This window comes from Hydra vulgaris, chromosome 12 (assembly GCF_038396675.1).
Source record: "Hydra vulgaris chromosome 12, alternate assembly HydraT2T_AEP".
Taxonomy (NCBI): Eukaryota; Metazoa; Cnidaria; class Hydrozoa; order Anthoathecata; family Hydridae; genus Hydra; species Hydra vulgaris.
The window spans coordinates 38417501-38436029 of record NC_088931.1 but is presented as its reverse complement, the minus strand read 5'-3'; the positions used below and the strand labels follow the sequence as shown (position 1 = coordinate 38436029).

Sequence of the window (18529 nt, the reverse complement as noted above, 5' to 3'; positions counted from 1 at the left end):
AATAAAAAATTATTCTATATTTATATATATATATATATTTATTTATACAATTTTAAAAAAAACTTACTTAACTTTATATAATTTAAATAACAAAATAATTTTTTTTTTTATAAACGATCAAGAAAAGTAAATCATTACTTAGACATACATAAATTTGAATGTTCTCAAAACATCTAAAAAGCTGTGACCAAGTTGTCGCAACTAAATATTATGTGCATGGTCAGGAATAGAGTGCGATTGCACCCGCTACCTGACCAAGCCTGGATTCAAAATGAGAACATATGTGTTTGTTAATTAAAGACACAAAAACCTTGTTCATGATAGGAAGAAGACTAATGGGATGGTAGTTAGACAAGTCAGATTACTCTCCAGAATTTTTGAAAAAAAGGAATAACAGATGCTGCTTTCCAGCAAGCTGGAAACAAGTCGCTGATAAGCACTTTAATAGTTTTATAAGTATAGATGATAGGTCCAGAAAACACTTCTGCAAGACTATAACAGGTATGTTGTCCAGACTACAAGCTGTAGAAGAGTCTAAGCAGGAAATCACTTTGAATACAGAAGCTGGAGTGATATGAATGTCAAGCAATGAATTAACCTGTTTGTCGGCTATATCAGGTTAGATGTGGTAGTGGAATCAAGAGATAAGATTAATGAAAAATTCTTAGCAAGCAGTTCAGTTTTGTCTTTAGGTGAGGTGACAAAGTCTGAACCATACAAGAGACGAGGAATAACAGATTTGCCCATATTATAGACACTGTTAAAGATTCTCCAGAAGTCTCTAGAGCCCAATTTTTAAGATAAAATATGAGATTTTGTGACTTGAGAATAGCGGGCTTTGGCATTAGAAAAAATCTTTTTAGAATGGTTTCTAGCAGTAGTAAACAGACATCTGTTTTAGAGAAAATTGTTTTAGTGATAGATACAAAAGTAATGGTTACGATTGGAAATTGCAGCAGTACAATGAGAGGAAAATAATGGAGAATAGTGAGGTTTGACCTGTCGAGAAGGAATAAAAGATTTCATACCAGTCTTAATCCAAGAAGTTACATAAGAAGCACATTTGTCAGCAGAAAGTCAAAAGATTGCTACCCAAGGGCCATCATAAAGGCAATCATGGAAAAAGTCTCAATAAGCTTTAAAGTAGTTTTAATAGAAACGATGATAGAGGAATTGATGAAGAAGAATGCCTGACTACCAGTCCTTCTCAGGACCATAAAGCTGAGTTTTAGAGCTGTACCCTCATTAGGAGATAATAGAATGAGTTGCCTAGTTATAAAAACAGAGACACAAGCAAAACCCATGCATTGAGTCAAAAAGATCTAGCATTCAACATTCTAAACTGGAAACAATGTGTTATAAATACATCTATGCCAGCCTAATAGATAAAGAAGAGGTGCGAAGCTGGTCAACAGATAAAATTTGTTTACCCTCTAAGTCTTTGCCTAGAAGGCCATCTACAAGACAGTAGTCTAATGCAATCGTATTTTCTCTCTAGTTAACCTAATGCAATCGTATTTCCTCTGGCTTTCAATTGATGCATACCATTGCATCAATTCAATTGTATACATTGTAAGCTATTTTTAAACCAACTTATATGTACGATACAATGATTTTGGTAGTTAATGAAAATAAAGGAGTTCATTTATACAAAGAATTTGCATTACTATGACATTCAGCTCAAATGTTTGCATGAAAATGGTTTTTAAATGCATTAAATGCAATTAAAGATTTTAAAGTAGTACTTTAACATATAATTTTAGTACTGAACATATAAATTTAGATTCTGGAGAATTATTAATTCTCCAAAATTAATAGTTCTTCAGAATCTAAACCTTCAATGAAATTATTTAGAATTCACTGGAAAGCTAAACCTGATTTATTTACTTTTCAACCCGATGTAAACAAACAATGTATATTTTATATACAACAGCTTTAGTTTTAAAAAAATGACAACGCTATTCAATCTGTTGAGTTTTTTACCACCCTAGATCATTCGCATTAAAACTATTATGCAAGAATTGTGGATAGGTAGGCTTGATTGGGATGATAAAATTATGTATAAAAATGTTAATGATACTAAAAGATCTTCCAATGATCAGCATTACCAGAAGATTGCAATCAACTTCAACTTTCATAAATTGTCACAGATGCACATTTTAACAGATGTATCTTGTAAAATGTATGGTGTTGTTGCTTATCAACAATGTGTAGATTTTACAAGAGAAGGAGCTGCGAAATTGTAATGACAAAATCCCAAGTAAGTCCATTGCAATCTATCAGTACACCAAGACTTGAATTACTTGGAGCTGTTCTTGGTTTAAAACTTCCAGAAAAATTATTAAAGCTTAGAAGCTTGTGCAAAAAGATGTAAATATGTGTGATTAACATTTTGTGCTGGGTTTAAAATCAAAGTTGAAAATTAAAACTATTTATTGCCAGCTGCGTTGGATTAATTCAATCAAAAACTTAACTAAAACAATAGAGGTATGGAAACAATAGAAGTATATACAAGCAAAAACTAATATAGCTGGCTTAATGACAAAGGAAAGTGAAAATAACAGTATATGGTGGCATGGACCAAGCATTCTGAATTTTTTAGAAGAAAAATAGCCCCATAATTATATTGAAGCCACGCAAGAAGTTTATTTGGAAGTAAAAAAGAATGTTGTCTTAATGAACTTTGTATAATCCACTGATGTTTCTCAATGCCTTGATGTAAATAGATTCTCATCTTGGAGAAGATTTGTCAAGATAAACAGATGGGATTGCTTTATAAGTAACTGTCAATGTGTGAGTAATTTGTATAAAAGGGACGATATAACACCTAATATATATCATAAAAGCGAAAATGAAATTATTGCTAACACTGAAATGGAAATGGCGTTATAAATATCAAGCAAAATAACTTCTTTAAAAAAAACTTTAAAGCTTCATTGACATGCAGTAACTGCAATACTTGAGAAAGCCAATATTACATATGAAGAACTCTAAAGGGCATTTACAGATGCTGAAAGTTTGGAACCATTAACATATCAAAGTGCAAATATAAAAGATGATGTTCCACTAACTCCAAATTATTTTGACTCAAAATTTTTTATGACAATTGTTTTTAGACTTAATTGGAAAAATAAAGTTCAACTTAGTACTAGCATTGAATGCAGTAGAATATTAGAATGCAGTAGTAAATGATCAGAAGATAAATTTAGTTAGAATAACATCTTAAGAATTTAATTGTGGCAATTAAACGTATAAAAAAAAACTCTGATCTCATGATTATGGAACAATTATTATTATAAAACAATTCTTTTTTTACCATTAAATTTCTTGTTTTTATTATAATGGTCTTACCAACTTATAAATTATGTTAATATTTTATTATTGACATTAGAATTAAAATGAATTAAAAACATTTATTTTGAACAGTTAAATATTTTTATTGAGTATAAAGCACAAATGGTATTATTTTTGATCGCCATTGGATCATTTGCATTTTTGTAAATACTTTTGGTATTTGCATTATTTTTAATGTTTAAAACATATAACAGAATATTTTCTAAAATAAATATTACTTTGTAAAACAGCAAATTAAATTGTCATTTTTATGCTCTTTGGTAATCTATAAACATTATTTATTTTGTCTTTACATATACTTGGATTGTTTACATAGTACTACAGTACTTGCTATAGTACTGCATAAGTACTACAGTACTTAGTACAGCATATTTTACTTATTTATTTTACTTTTCTTTATATAAGAATCTTACAAACTTGTATAAATAGAGTTTAAATAATTTATTATTCACATTGGAATTAAAATGAGTTAAATTTTGAACAACGGAAGATTTTATCTAACATAATACACAGAATTATTTTTTGATTGCCATTGAATCAATTGCATTTTTCTAAATACTTTTGCCATTTGTTGACTGCTCTTCAATTCCATTCACTGCTTATCCAGAACCTTATCCATTTTCAATTTAGTAGTAGTACAAGGGATAAAACTTTTGGCTCACAATTGCAGTAGTACTGCGCTAAACCTGTTTCTACACAGTGAACTTGTGCTTTGGAGTTTTGAAAAAGAGTTTCAAATAAATAAAAAAAAAGGTTTTTGCTCTATGCACCGACTATAACTTGGAGTTTTAAAAAAGAGTTTCTAATAAATAAATAAAAAGAGATTTTGCCCTATGCACCAATTATAACTGAGAGTTTTAAATATAAATAAATTTTAAATATAAATAAATGAGAGTTTTAAATATAACTTAAAGTTTCAAATAAATAAATAAATAAATAAAAGATTTTGCTCTATGCACCGATTATAACTTGGAGTTTTAAATGAGAGTTTCAAATAAATAAATTAAAAAAAAAGAAGGATTTTGCTCTATGCACCGGTTATTTTCAACATTGATTCCTAATATTTTTATAATTATTATATATTAATAATTATTATATATTACGTTTTAACATTATGAATAATATATGACACAAAAATATTTTGAAGTATTAAATTATTAATTTATCGAGAAAATCAAAAAAATCAAGATTAATTAACATTCAAAATTCAAGGCTACAAATCCGATTAAATCAATTTAGTAACCTTGAATTTTGAATGTTAATTAAAAAATAATTGATCCATTTAACATGTTTTCTGTATACCTGCTAAGGAATTGCATGCACACTAAAAAAATTTAATTAAAATTTGTTATATGCTTCTTTTTTTATTATTATTTATCTTTTTTTTTTTTTTTTTTTGGAGCCACATTTTACATTTGATTTTAATACCAAGCAAATAGTTTTGTTTAAGAAAATGAATATTTAAATGGTAAATATTAAATTTTAAATTTTTTTATTTTATTTGCAGGCTGAAAATCGGGAAAATATGGAAAAAGAAAATCAAGCAACTCTGGCTGATGAAATTGACCGAGTTAAGATGGAGACTGAAAATGAAAAAGCAGAGCTTAAGGTTTTTTATTTTATTTTTAGTGTGAATTTTTTATTTATGCAGGATACAGATTTTTTAATTTATTTTTGATTTTTTATTTCATTTTTTTAAATAATAATTTTTCATAATTATTTTTATTGAACTGCATCTCAAAAAAAATTATTTTAAACTTAAAAAACAAAACTTTTGATTTTTGCTAAAACCTTTAAAAGTTTAAACCCATTTTCATTAGAAAATGATATAGCAATAAAAATGTTTTATTTTTAATTTCCCCACTTTGTTAATATTTTCATATTTCTGTAGAATTTATTTTTACATTATTTTTTATTTGTTTTAAGTTTTTATTTTTTAATCTTAATTATTTTGTTAAAGTTTTTTTTTCCTGTTGTCAACTCATCCTGTCGTTGTGAACTCATCCTGTCATTGTCAACTCATTCTGTTTAACTTATTAATTTAAATAATGTCATTAAATTTTCATCAAATGTCAATAAATTTTATCTAACTATTGTCATTAAATTTTCCTAAAACGTATGTTTACATTTAAATCTTGCAAAGCTGGTGAATATTAGATGAATAGATTAAGAATGTATCTCGTCTATTAGTGGTAATGCCCAGTCTCCGCACATATATTGAGAGAGAATATATATTTTGTCCATTCCTACTGGTTTGTTTACATCATTTATGTCATTAGGTTCTCATTTAAATTTTAGTAAGATTTTGTAATTAATATAGTTATATAAATGATATTTAGTTATAATTATGTTATTAATATATAATTATTAACTTTAATAAAATAATAATATAATTTTTTATCTATTTCATACTAAGTAAAACTTGATAATTTGATCTTTGTATAACAGATGAAATCTTCAGGTCAAAAATTGATTACAGCTGATGATTTACTTAAAGTTGAAATGGAGTTATTAGACTTAAAAGCTGAAAAGTCAACTATGGCTGTAAAAGTATGTGAGTTTTATTTTTACGTGTGTGTACTTTCTAAAAAAAATTTTTTTTTTTAAATGTAATTAATGTTGAAAACTGTTGAAGTGAAAAATTGTTAGGTGTCTAATAGGGTCAAAGCCCTTTGGATAATGAGCCCCTTTTTTTCCTTTGGAATAAAGTTTTTAAAATTTACAGAGAAAACTTTTTTTCATCATGAATTATATTTGGGATCCATCAAATGTTTAAGGGTCTTTGGCTACTTGTAAAAATAATTTTTATGTGCTAATTTTGGAAAGCCAGTGTAATTTTATTATACATATTTAGAAGGTCGGAGCAGACCTCCACAACATTTATCCGAGTACCTCACTTAACTTAGTTCTGAGTGAAGAAGCCTTATTTATCAGTTGTTGTTTTGGAATTATAGGATTAAGAAAAGGCAATAACAACAGCAAACCTGTTTAATTAACAGAATGATGTATTCATTAATGATGTAAAATAATTGAAAATAAAAATGTACCTATAAAAAATTAGCACTTAGCTTTTATAGAAGATTAAGTTTTATTTTGTAAAATATTTTTTTGAATAAAATAGTATACCTCATTTTAAAGCTGACTCCGTATTGTAATTGATTGGGATTTGATATTGTATTTGATTGGGTATCTTGTATATGATTGGGTATCACTTTGGGGTCATCTGAGTTTTTTTTTGAGCAAGAAATAGATATTTAGTAAAGTAATCTTAAAATCACAATTCAACATTAATTTTAATGAATTTTATAAGGAAAAAATTATTATTTTTATAGGTGTTTAAGGACCATGGATCAGTCATGTTTGAATTTTATTACATGGTATGCCTCTAAATAATAAATAAAGACCATTTTATGTCTAGAATTTTTCTTTCGTGTTTAAAATATACCTAGGTTTCTGTTGATTTTTTTTCCGTGTTTAAAGTATAACCAAATTTCTGTTGTTGACATTACAAAAAACATGAATAATACTCTTTATACTAAAATAAGCTCAAAATCTGTTGAAATAAAAACATTTTCTGTTGTAATGTTGAAATCTGTTGAGATAAAAACATTTTCTGTTGTAATGTTGAAATCTGTTGAAATAAAAACATTTTCTGTTGTAATGTTGAAATCTGTTGAAATATAAACATTTTCTGTTGATCAACAATTTTTTTCTATGATCAACAAATTTTTCACATCCCATTTTGAGTCAAACAACTTACTGTCAGACAATCAATAGGGTTTCGAAACCTTTTTGTTCTAAGACTAACTTGCTAACTGCTGTGACTGAAAGGTTTTATTGTGCATTAGATAGAGGCAGTGAGGCTAGGGCTATTGGTCTTGACATATCTAAAGCTATTGACAAAGTTTTGCATGTTGGTCTTCTCCATAAGCTTGTTTCATATCTGGGAAAGTTTTTAAGATTATCAAATTGTTTCTTTCTAACCACTTTATTAAAGTAATTCTTGAAGGCCAACACTCTTCTTCATTTCTAGTATCTTCTGGGGTACCTCAAGGTTCTATCCTTGGTCCTATTTTGTTACTTATCTACATTAATGATCTTCCTGACAACCTTACACCTAAAGCAGCTCTCTTTGCTGATGATTCAACTTTATACTCCTGTCTTGACAGAAAGTCTTCTCTTTTTGATCACTTAGAACAGGCTTAAACCAATCTTGAATCTGATCTCATTTCTGTAACAGATTGGGGCTCACAGTTGGGCTTGTAAATTTTAACTCCAACAAAACTCACTTATTTACTGCAAATAACTATCGCAATACTGTCAACATTCCTATATTAATAAATGGCAACCCTCTTACTAAGTTCTCTTCTTTTACAACTTTTTAAATCTTTTATCAACTGTTTCCTTGCTCTAAAACTGCATTTTTTTTAAAAGTAACTCCCAACTTAATAGTGGTTGCTTTCAGCCTCGTTAGGAATGAATTAGAAGCTTTTTGTTGTAGACACTTTACTTGCTTTAAACACAACAATAAATAAACATTTCTGTCGTAAATTGTAGTTTACTTGCTGTAAAATACAACAATAAATAAACATTTTTTGTTGTAGATTGTTGTTTTCTCGTTGTAAACACAACAATAAGTTAACATTTTTTTTTATCTTTAATAAATCAAACTCCCAACAAAACAAAACAAACCTCCTTTAATAAAACAAACCTCCCTGTTTTTACCTGGAGGGCCAGAAAAATGATTCTTATAGTTTTTATCTTTTATATGATTTTGATTATATATTTTATTATTTATTTTAAAATTTAATAAAAAAGATGGGGAGAGGGAATGGGTCTTAGTCTCCTTCAGCACCCCATTGCTTCAATTTATGTTATTTATGTATTGGGTAACCATCCGCAAATATCCCATAAAAATATCATTAAAAAACTTAACATAGTTACAAATATTTTTAATTAAGAGCTATTGAAATCATAAACCATGAAATCGTTATTACATTTTCTATCGCATTCCACAATATAACTACACAGTTGATATCAATTGTACCCAAAATGATATCTGCTTTAATATTCCCAAGAATATAAATGTATAATTTTTTCATTAAAAACTATTGTAATTTTTCAATTTATGGTTTAAAAAAAGAAAATGTTTATGAAAATTAGTGAAAACTTCATATTGTTAGGAATAGTGCAAAACCCCATAAATAGCATTGGCTACTATAAATGGATATTAATAACTTTAACACCAAATTTCTGTTGTTGACATTACAAAAAACATGAAAAATACTCTTTATACTAAAATGAGCTCAAAATCTGTTGAAATAAAAATATAAAGTACTTTCTCCAGTAAAAAAGCTGTAGTGCAGATACACGGTGTTATTCAATACTAGTTATGCGATTTTGCACTATCCTTGGCAATAAAATTATTTACAATTTAAATGTATAAGCATTGATTTAATTCACAAGTATAGGTATTCATTTAGTTCACAAGTGTTTGTCATAGACAAACTCTTGTGAATTAAAAATTAAAGTTTGACTATTAAAATTGTTAAGAAATTGTTTTTACATATTTTTCTATAGAAATTTAAAAAAGCTCTATTTCTTGTTACATTACAAAGTAACCCACCCCAACCTAACTTGCCCTAAATAAAGTACCCCCACCTCCGTTTTTTACTACAATTGTTTAATTTAAATGTTTTTACAGTCATGTTTTGGGCTGGTGATGATTTTTGGTGATGGTGATGGTGATGCAGTTTAATAAAACTGCTTTCTGACAAGAAGGGAAATTTACTTTTATCCAGGACCAAATGGAGGGGTGTAAAATGTTGATAGGAGAACTTCATAGTTGTTTTTAGCAGGTCAATGCAAAAGCCAAATCAAGTTAGAGTGTATACAGCAAATCAAGAAAGAATGTGTGCAGCAAATCAAGTAAATGTGTGTACAGCAAATCAAGAAAGAGTGTGTACAGCAAGAAATATTTTGATGATTGTGAAATTAAGTATAGCGATCAAAGTTTCAGTGATGAGGATTTTGAGATTCCTCAGTCAAAGAGAAAGAATACTGATAAAGATCAGGTACTCCTTCTCCCTAAGGGTACAGTGTCAAAAACTGCCAGAATTGCTATTGGAATGGGCATTTATAAGAGTGCTGGTGAAAATGTTGATGGCTTTACTTTGCCCTCAGCTCTGGCCACAGAATCTCTAAAAAATCATATGGGATGATGCAGCTATATTGAGAGGTAACTTAAGTCAAATGGCTAATAACATTGACAATCCTATAATTTTACATTTTGATGGGAAAATTGTCAAAGAGTTGCTGTGTGTTCTTATGAGACAATAATCAAACCCATCTTCTTGGGGGCCAGGCCTGGACCATGGAACCAGAGGACACAATTTCAGCAATACAGTAGTTTATACACTTTTTTCAAATTGGTGAGTTCTTTCACCTTACGAAAAAAAGCTATGCTTTTACTCCACTGCTTCAAACACTGATTGTCTTGAAGAAGCATGCACACAGTTGGTAAATTTTTATGGTGAAAAAATGCTTATGTTTTGCTTGCAGACATTATGCAGGGGAATTTCATATCTAATATTTTTTTTGATGCTGTGGTTCACAAAACCATTTGTCTGAGGTTGATGTGAATCAGGAAAAAAAGTTGGTCAAATTCAATCACCAAAAGTTCAGTCGGACACTTGGCTGGTGAAGCAAGCCTGCTTAGCACTGCAAACTTGCAAAAATCTCACAGAGAAACAGTGAGGTTAGTTAAACAAATTAAAGCTAAAATGAGGCTTTGTTACCCTTTTACATTTATACTATTGACTCCACTAAAATCATTATTCATATTTGTCATTTAGACATTTCAGAAACACAGTGAACATTGCCAAATGCCTGAGCTTGTGATTGTGTGTCTTAATAAAGATCAGGCCACCAGTTACAGAATTTGCAAAACTAGAGCAATCTCACATGCAAGATTTATGGTTAAGGCCCTTAACTTCTTTAGGCTTAAGCTACAGCAGACAAGGTTCTGACAGCTTATTAATCTGAGTGAAGATACCATCAAAATAATTGAAAAGATAGCTGACATGTTGGTCTATTCTGGGCTTTGTGGTTTATGGCCTGTTAGTTCTCAGACTCTGCTGCCTTTCAGGTTTGATTAAATAATTTATTTTTCTTAATTAACAAAAAAATAATAATAATTTGAATATTAATACTTAAATTATTTATCAGAGCAACTACTGGAATATGTTCTACTATGTTAAGTTTGGGCCTGCAGTCAAAGTTGTTATGAAATCATACTTGGTACTTGGATCTATCTACAGTTGTGATGGTTTTGGTCTTATCTGACATTGGTCATTACAGACATTGAAGAAAGGGTAATTTTTCTATACTCAGCTAAAAAAGAAGAACACAACTGTATTGAAGTTGAAAAAATCAGTGCAGTTTTTCCAGCTGTTTCCAGTGTTTTGCAGTATAACAACCATCCCCCATCTCTGCGATCTTATCTTTTATCTTCAGAACTTATGGTTTATCTTCATATTTCTTGGGCAAAGTATGAAAAAATAAATCTGAATGAAACATCCACAAACCTTTTGGAAAAAATTTCCAGGATATGTTGAGTTCCTGAACTTTCTCAAATCTGTTGATGTTGTCAATTTTTCATTTGTAAGAGCAGGTAAACTCATTCAAGTTAATATGGAGCGTATCATGAGCAAATCAAAGCTACATGATCTACTCCAATAAGAAATGCTTGAAAAAAGACAGGAAAAAGTACTAAAAGTGACTACAAAAACTCAGCTATTGCATTTACTTCCATTTAATAATTCTATTATTCTAGAGCTAGCTTCACTTCATTTTGTTCATCCCACTCTAGCTTGTTTTACCTCAAGTGAGGCTTGTTTTAATCCCACTTCTATGACACTCTCAAAACTGTTGCCACTTCTATGATACTCTCAAGACTGTTGTCACTTCAATGACAATCTCTAGACTGTTGTCACTTTAATGACAATCTTTAGACGGTTAAAGCAGTTGTTTAGAAATATTTTATTAATCCACTCTGCTTTAAAACTTTATTTTAAAGTGATTTCTCAAGTTTTTTTAATTAAAAAACCCATTTTAAACCTTAAAAAACTGTGAAAAACCTTAAAAAACTAATATTTAGGATTTTTTTAGTGTTTAACATTATTTCTGGCAAACATTCTTGTTCAGTTACCACTTAAAAACAGTAATTTTTTGGTGGATGTATACAGAAAACTACCTATCTAAGAATTGTAATAAGATTCACAAATTAGCAAACCATAAAAATTTTATAGTATTGTCTAAACAGAACTTGTAAAAAACAAATATGAACCATTTTTTATAGTAAAGTTAATGTTTAAATCTTGTATAATTTTTTTATTAGTTACGCTCAATTGAAAGTGAAAAAAGGCAATTGAAAATTGATATTGATGAAATGTTTAAACGACAAAAAGAAGAACTTGAAATTCAACAACTTCAGCATTTTCAGGTGTGTAACAAAAGTAAACTTAATATTTGTTACAATGAAGTTAAAAATGAGTTAAGTTTGTAAATTAGAAGATTAGGCTAGGCTGTTTAGAAAATCGAAATTTAAAGTAGTTGATAAGTAATATAAAATTTGATTTTTAGTAAAAAAAAAATAAAACTTGTAATTGTATAAAAATAATTTGCTTTGTTTTCCAGATGGCTAGTTCAATTTGTACTCTACTATAAAAGATTTTTAGTTTGATTTCTAACTTGATTTAAACACATGATATGTGTGTGATTTAAACACATGATATATGTGTGATTTAAACACATGATATATGTGTGATTTAAACACATGATATATGTGTGATTTAAACACATGATATATGTGTGATTTAAACACATAATATAACAATGATATGTGAAGCAGAAAATAATTATCACTTTTCTAGAGAGTCCACTTGTCTACCCAGTGAGCATTCCAGATTATAGTAGGTTATGTGTGTGTGTGATGCATATAAATTGTTTATATATATGTGTATACATACATATTAGCCAATCCCATAATTTTTTTTCAGCAAACAATTTTTATGCAGAGTGGCTAATGAGTGGCATAGAGGTCATATTTATATAGAAAAAAATTTTGTTATTATTTTTTCTTGTTAGAACTATTTGTGTCGATTGTTAGAAATTACGCTTTTTATGATTTTTGACTAAATTTTCTAAGCATTGGCACAAGATTCTGACATCAAATCCATTTAATTTTTTCAACAACATTTTCTTTATGTGTTCCTCTGTGAAAAAAACTTTGTGCTTTTCAATTTAGGGAAGATATAGTACTTGTCTTTCACTGACTATAATAGATAAATTAACATTTAGGCTATTTTAAAGTGATTTTTTGTTAAACTTTGAGGTCATTTCCAGTCATGGAACAAATTTTATTATTTTTACCTCATTTTAGTATCAAATATTTTTTTTATTTTTAAAAAAAGAACTTTGGATCAAACAAATCCAAAATGGTTACCTTAAAAGGTTTGGTAAAGGACTTTAGTCTTTAGTATAAACTAAACTAGACCTAAATGTATCAAAGTATTTAAAAAAAATAAATATACACTCTTTTTGTGTGGTTATTGTAGGTGCTCCAAGAAGACCTACATCACAGAGCACCACAGAAGAGTATTTAACTAGGAAGTTTACACTTGCTTTATGTCAAAAAAAAGGCTAGAGTAGGCATTGAACCACAGATCTCTTGATTGTAAAGCAAACACTGTAACCACAACTTATTGTCTGCTTTAAACTTATTTATTTATGTATTTATATGTGTGTGTGTGTATGTATATATATATATATATATTTATATATATATATATATATATATATATATATATATATATATATATATATATATATATATATGTATATATATATATATATATATATATATATATATATATATATATATATATATATATATATATATATATATATATATATATTAGGGCTTGCATGCGATTAAAATTTTTAATCGCAATTAATTGCATGATTAAATTTTTTGATCATAATTAATCGCGCGATTAATCGAACACTATAATTTAAATAAATAAAAAAAGCAAACAGGAAAAGTTTTTAAAATCATTTGATCTATTTACATGCAAATGATAAAACGTCATAAAAAAGTTCTAATTCTAGTTTATACTGTTTCTAATGCAACAAATAAAAATAAAATATTTGAAAAACTTGAAATAAAAAATTTCTTAAAGCCAGTCTTTTAAACATAATAACATGTTCAATGAATCTGGCAGCAGAGATGATCTGTGCTTGTCTGCAATGAATCCAGCGGTTGAAAACAGTCTTTCGCATGGAACTGTAGTCGCTGGAACTGACAAATATTTCTTTGCAATCGTTGCTAATCGAGGATATAAACCTTGATGTAGCTTCCGCCACTGAAGAGGATCTGAATCCATTTTGGCCCAGGGTTCTTTTCGATATCAACTCACTTCATCTTCACTTGGGGAATCAACTTCATCCAGATCTGGTAGATTGAATGCCATTTTAAGATTTTTTGCTGATGCCTGTTGCAAAATAATTATTCAAATATTACCATAAATAAAGCATATTGATATTATTTAACTATTTCAATTAATATTATAGTACTCATAGAATTTATCTATAAAAAAAGGTTATTTTGATAAATGCAATTTTGAATCCATTATTATGCCATTAGATTTATTCAATAAAAAAAAAACATATTTACTACTACAAAATGCTCACCTCTTTTGGTTCTTGTTCTATTGATATTGGTCTGAGGTCTGGAACAGATTCAAGAAGCTTCGATAATCTCTGCCAGACATTTGATCTTTCATTTGAAGCTATAAACGATAAATTTTTAAATCTTGAATCTAATGCTGACAAGATTTGCAACCAACTATCATTCGAAAAATCATTAAATCTGCGCTCCATTTCATTTACAAATTTTTCTTTAAATAGCGCGACGTAACGAGGATCATCATCTTGAATAACCATTTCACATGATAAGTGGCATATAATTGGTAAAACCACCGAACTAGATTCGTATTTATTACCACCTAACAATTCTGAAGCCACTTTGCATGGTTGCAAAACATTAGCAGTTTTTTTCCATTTTTTCCCACTCTCTTTCTGTCAAAGTCTGTAAGTGATGGTTTTGCTCATTAAGTGTTACTTTTTTATGTTTCAACATACGTCTCAGCATATCATACATGTTATTCCACCTTGTAACAATATGCTGAATTAGATTTTCTTGTGGCAGGTTGAGGTCAATCTGATTTTCATGTAATTCCATATTATTTGCTGGACTATGTTTAAAATGTCCAACAATTCTGTGACATTTAGCTAGTGTTATGTTAAATGCAGTCTCCTCAATGGCAGATTTTATAATTAGCTGAATGGTATGTGCGAAACATGGTAGATGTTTGAAGGGAAAACTTGATACAGCCTTTACAATGTTTCTACCGTTATCTGTACCTATAGAAAATATTTTTTCAAATAATCCCCATTCATCTGCAATATTTCTGATGTGGGTTGAAACATTGTCACTAGTGTGTCGATCAAATGTTTGATGAACACCTAAGGCAAATGAGTTCAACATCCAGTTGTTATCTATTAAATGACATGTTAAACCAAGGTAATTGACATTACCCATTGAAGTCCAATGATCACAGGTAATTGCTATACTAGTAGCCATGTTTACGAGGTTTATTTTTTTTTTCTTCTTATCTTCATAGAGTGTTTGCATTTTTATTTTAATTGTGTTTTGACAGGGAAGATTGTAACTGTAGTCGGACGTTGCTGTTCGAATGACATTAGTCAAACCTGGATCTGTAACAATGTTGAATGGTCAACAGCTACTGGCAACCCAGCAAACAATGGCTTCCATAATTTCCTTTGATTTATCTGCAGAAATTTGTTTATTTACGCCATTTTGTGATTAAATACTGTCCTCAATTGTAAGTTGTTTTGACGAACTCGCGATCTTTCTTTGATTTTTACTAGTAGTTACGAAGAATACATGTTTACTGTTCAAATGATACTGAAGCGTTCTAAGACTTTGGTAATATGCAAATTCATTGGAACAAAATTTACAGATAACCAATTGTTTTGACTCGTCTTTAAAGATAAAGGCTCCATTGAGGATAGATTGATTGCCGTTTGAACCCATAATTTAAATTATTAATAAATAAAGTTCATCAGGATAAGATATTAAAATTTTGGAAATTTAATAAATTTATTGACAAAACAACAACGCGGTCAAAACAATTTGAAAACAAAAAGAATAAGGTAATATTGTCTCAATTATGAGAGGCATAATTGAGACAAATAAAACAAAATGGCGTCATCACAGGAGTAAACATTGATTAGAAATTAGAAAGTGGTATAGAAATTTCTTTATTGCTCAAAAATTATTTTTTGATGCTAACCAAAATTAGCAAAAAAATTTATGAGTTAGAAAATTTGATCAGCGTTAATTTTTTTAACTTGCGTTAAGTTATTAGCGCTTTAACGCGTTAACTTTGCAAGCCCCAATATATATATATATATATATATATATATATATATATTATTTTATATATATTATTATATATACATATATATATATATATATATATATATATATATATATATATATATATATATATATATATATATATATATATATATATATATATATATATATATATATATTATTATATATATATATATATATATACATATATATATATATATATATATATATATATATATATATATATATATATATACATATATACATATGTATATTTGTGTGTGTGTATATATATATATATATATATATATATATATATATATATATATATATATACACTTATCGATTTTCAGCATAAGACAAATATCTCAAGAAAAGATCATTTTTAAATTTTTTAAGGTTCAGAGTTTGCAGTAAGGTATTGGATCAAAATTTTAAAACCATTCATATTGTTTTATATTGACTCATAGCCAATATTGAGGGAGCAGTTGCTGTAGCTAGCTTCTTTTTTCCACTCTTCTTTAGTTTTAATGGTTTTTTACAAGAACTCTTTATTTAAAGTAGCTTTTGGAGTTTCTCCAAACTCGTTACACGCTCTACATTATCTTGAATAAATTTTACTGTAAGCATAGCAAAATTGAACTTCTTATTACAAAATATTTTTCTTAAAATTGGAAATACATTTCTTATTTTAAGAAAAATATATCCCACCTTTCAATTTATTTCTAAAAGCAAGAAATTCATTTCTTGTTTTAAGAAACATATATCTTACCTAGCAATTTATTTTTTAAAACAAGAGATTTATTTCTTGTTTTGAGAAATAAATTTCTTAAACTCTGGTCAATAGATTTACAATTTGCTGTGAGTTCTGATGAGTTGTTAGCAACTTTGAAAGATTTTTAAATCTTTGAAGTTCGTTGTATCTAAAAAATCTGAGGGAGTCTCATCCGTAGTCATTTTTTCAAACTATAACCTGGAATATCAAAAATTAACCTGTAGTCTGGTGAAATATACTAAAAACCTAGTGGCTGGTCTTTATCAACTTAAACTGCTTTCAGAAGGATTTCAGCTTTGGTTCTATCTGTGTTTACAGTTTTCTGGAACTCCCTTTGAGTTGAATAAAGAACTTTTGCCATTTCTTTATAGTGATCTCTGTCAGAAGATGCTAATGACAGCACCAATGTTAACGGATCTAAACACCTTGTATGGTTTTACTATGATTTAAATTTCACCTCTGCAGCAAGCTCATATTCAATATAATGCCACATCTGAGAATAGTCTCGTTGATCTTAAAAGTGTAAATTAAAAATAAAGCAATATATAAAAAATAAGGTTTAAAATGACACTGCTAAAAATTATTACATTTAATTTTGACAAAATAAATTCAAAGTGCAATTTCCATTCATTTCCTTTATATTATATTTCTACTGATTTTAGGAAAAGTCTTCCAGTTTAAAAATTTGCTTGTTATAATCTTTGTCTTTTATATCTGACTTTAAACCTTTTTGTAAGCCATTGTTTTTAAACAATTTGTTACTTTTATAACATATATTATTCTTAAATAATAAGATTTAATCAAATCTTAAGAAACTAAGTTTTACTTTAAAAAATGCAGAATCAAAAAAGTCACAGGTCAAAAACCACGATACCCAGGAGAGTGAAATTTAGTCAGCCATTCTATTGATCTCTTTGAGCTTAGAATAAGAACCTGGCTGATTTTAAGGAAATGCTGTTTGAATTTCGTGTAGCAAAATGTCTTTGCCAAAAACCTGGTGTGTGAAATCCATTTATGTTAATTTTTATCAAGTTTACTCTCCACTTCTTAAATTTCCTAATGTAAATAAATTTAAAGTTTAATTAGAAACCTTTATATATTTTTTTTGCAGTAAGGTATTTTAAAGTGATTTAGTTTTATCTTTACCTGACTATTTCTTAACCTTTTATGGTCTATCAGGTTTCTGCAAACTTTGAGCGACGATAGAGCCTGCTTTTACAAGCAGATGCCCTTAACATTCTGATGATTAAAATGAAACAGCACCGTCTTGTTGTTTGCAACAACAACATCCCATCTCTAATTTAGTTATTTAAAGTTTATTCTCTGTCTTCAAAGTTGTATTTACGGCTGCAGCTACAGCTATATGAAGCTCTCCGACATAATGGCACGAGGTTTAAAATAATAAATTTTTGGCCATTTAGCTAACCTCGCACAGACCCCTTTTAATTAGCAAGTGCTTGAAGTGATTGAACTTTTTGGGAATCTAACAAATATTTTATTGCTGTATATAGGGCTTCAATGGTATTGTGTTTGAAAATAAGGTTTTTAAATTTTATAACGAGTTAGGGCATATTTAAATACCACCATTCAACAAATATAATAGTCATAAAAATGCGCACAATTGGTATAGATAAAAAACCTTCTTTGTAATGACATAATTATATAGTTAATGATTTGTTAATTTCTATTTTTGTGCCTATTGTTTGAAAATACCAATATAAACTCAAAAAATGTAAAATGTTAAACTTTAAAAGAGTGATGCGAGTATAAATAGTCATTCAAAATTTTTAAAAAAATTTTATTAAGAAAACATAGCCTTGGGAACATTTTATGACACTCCTTGAATTAAAATTTGTTCATGAGGGTCAAAATGGGAT

At 28.3% G+C, this 18529-nt stretch overlaps 1 protein-coding gene across 1 annotated transcript in view; it reads left to right on the top strand.

Annotated features, from left to right (window-relative positions):
- LOC100207720 (kinesin-2b) overlaps positions 1–18529 on the top strand; it is a 79694-nt gene that overhangs the window by 52462 nt on the left and 8703 nt on the right. The window contains exons 21-23 of the mRNA XM_065813160.1: positions 4862–4963; positions 5803–5904; positions 11753–11857. Of these exons, the coding sequence (XP_065669232.1) occupies positions 4862–4963; positions 5803–5904; positions 11753–11857 (309 nt within the window). The remainder of the gene's footprint in view (positions 1–4861; positions 4964–5802; positions 5905–11752; positions 11858–18529) is intronic.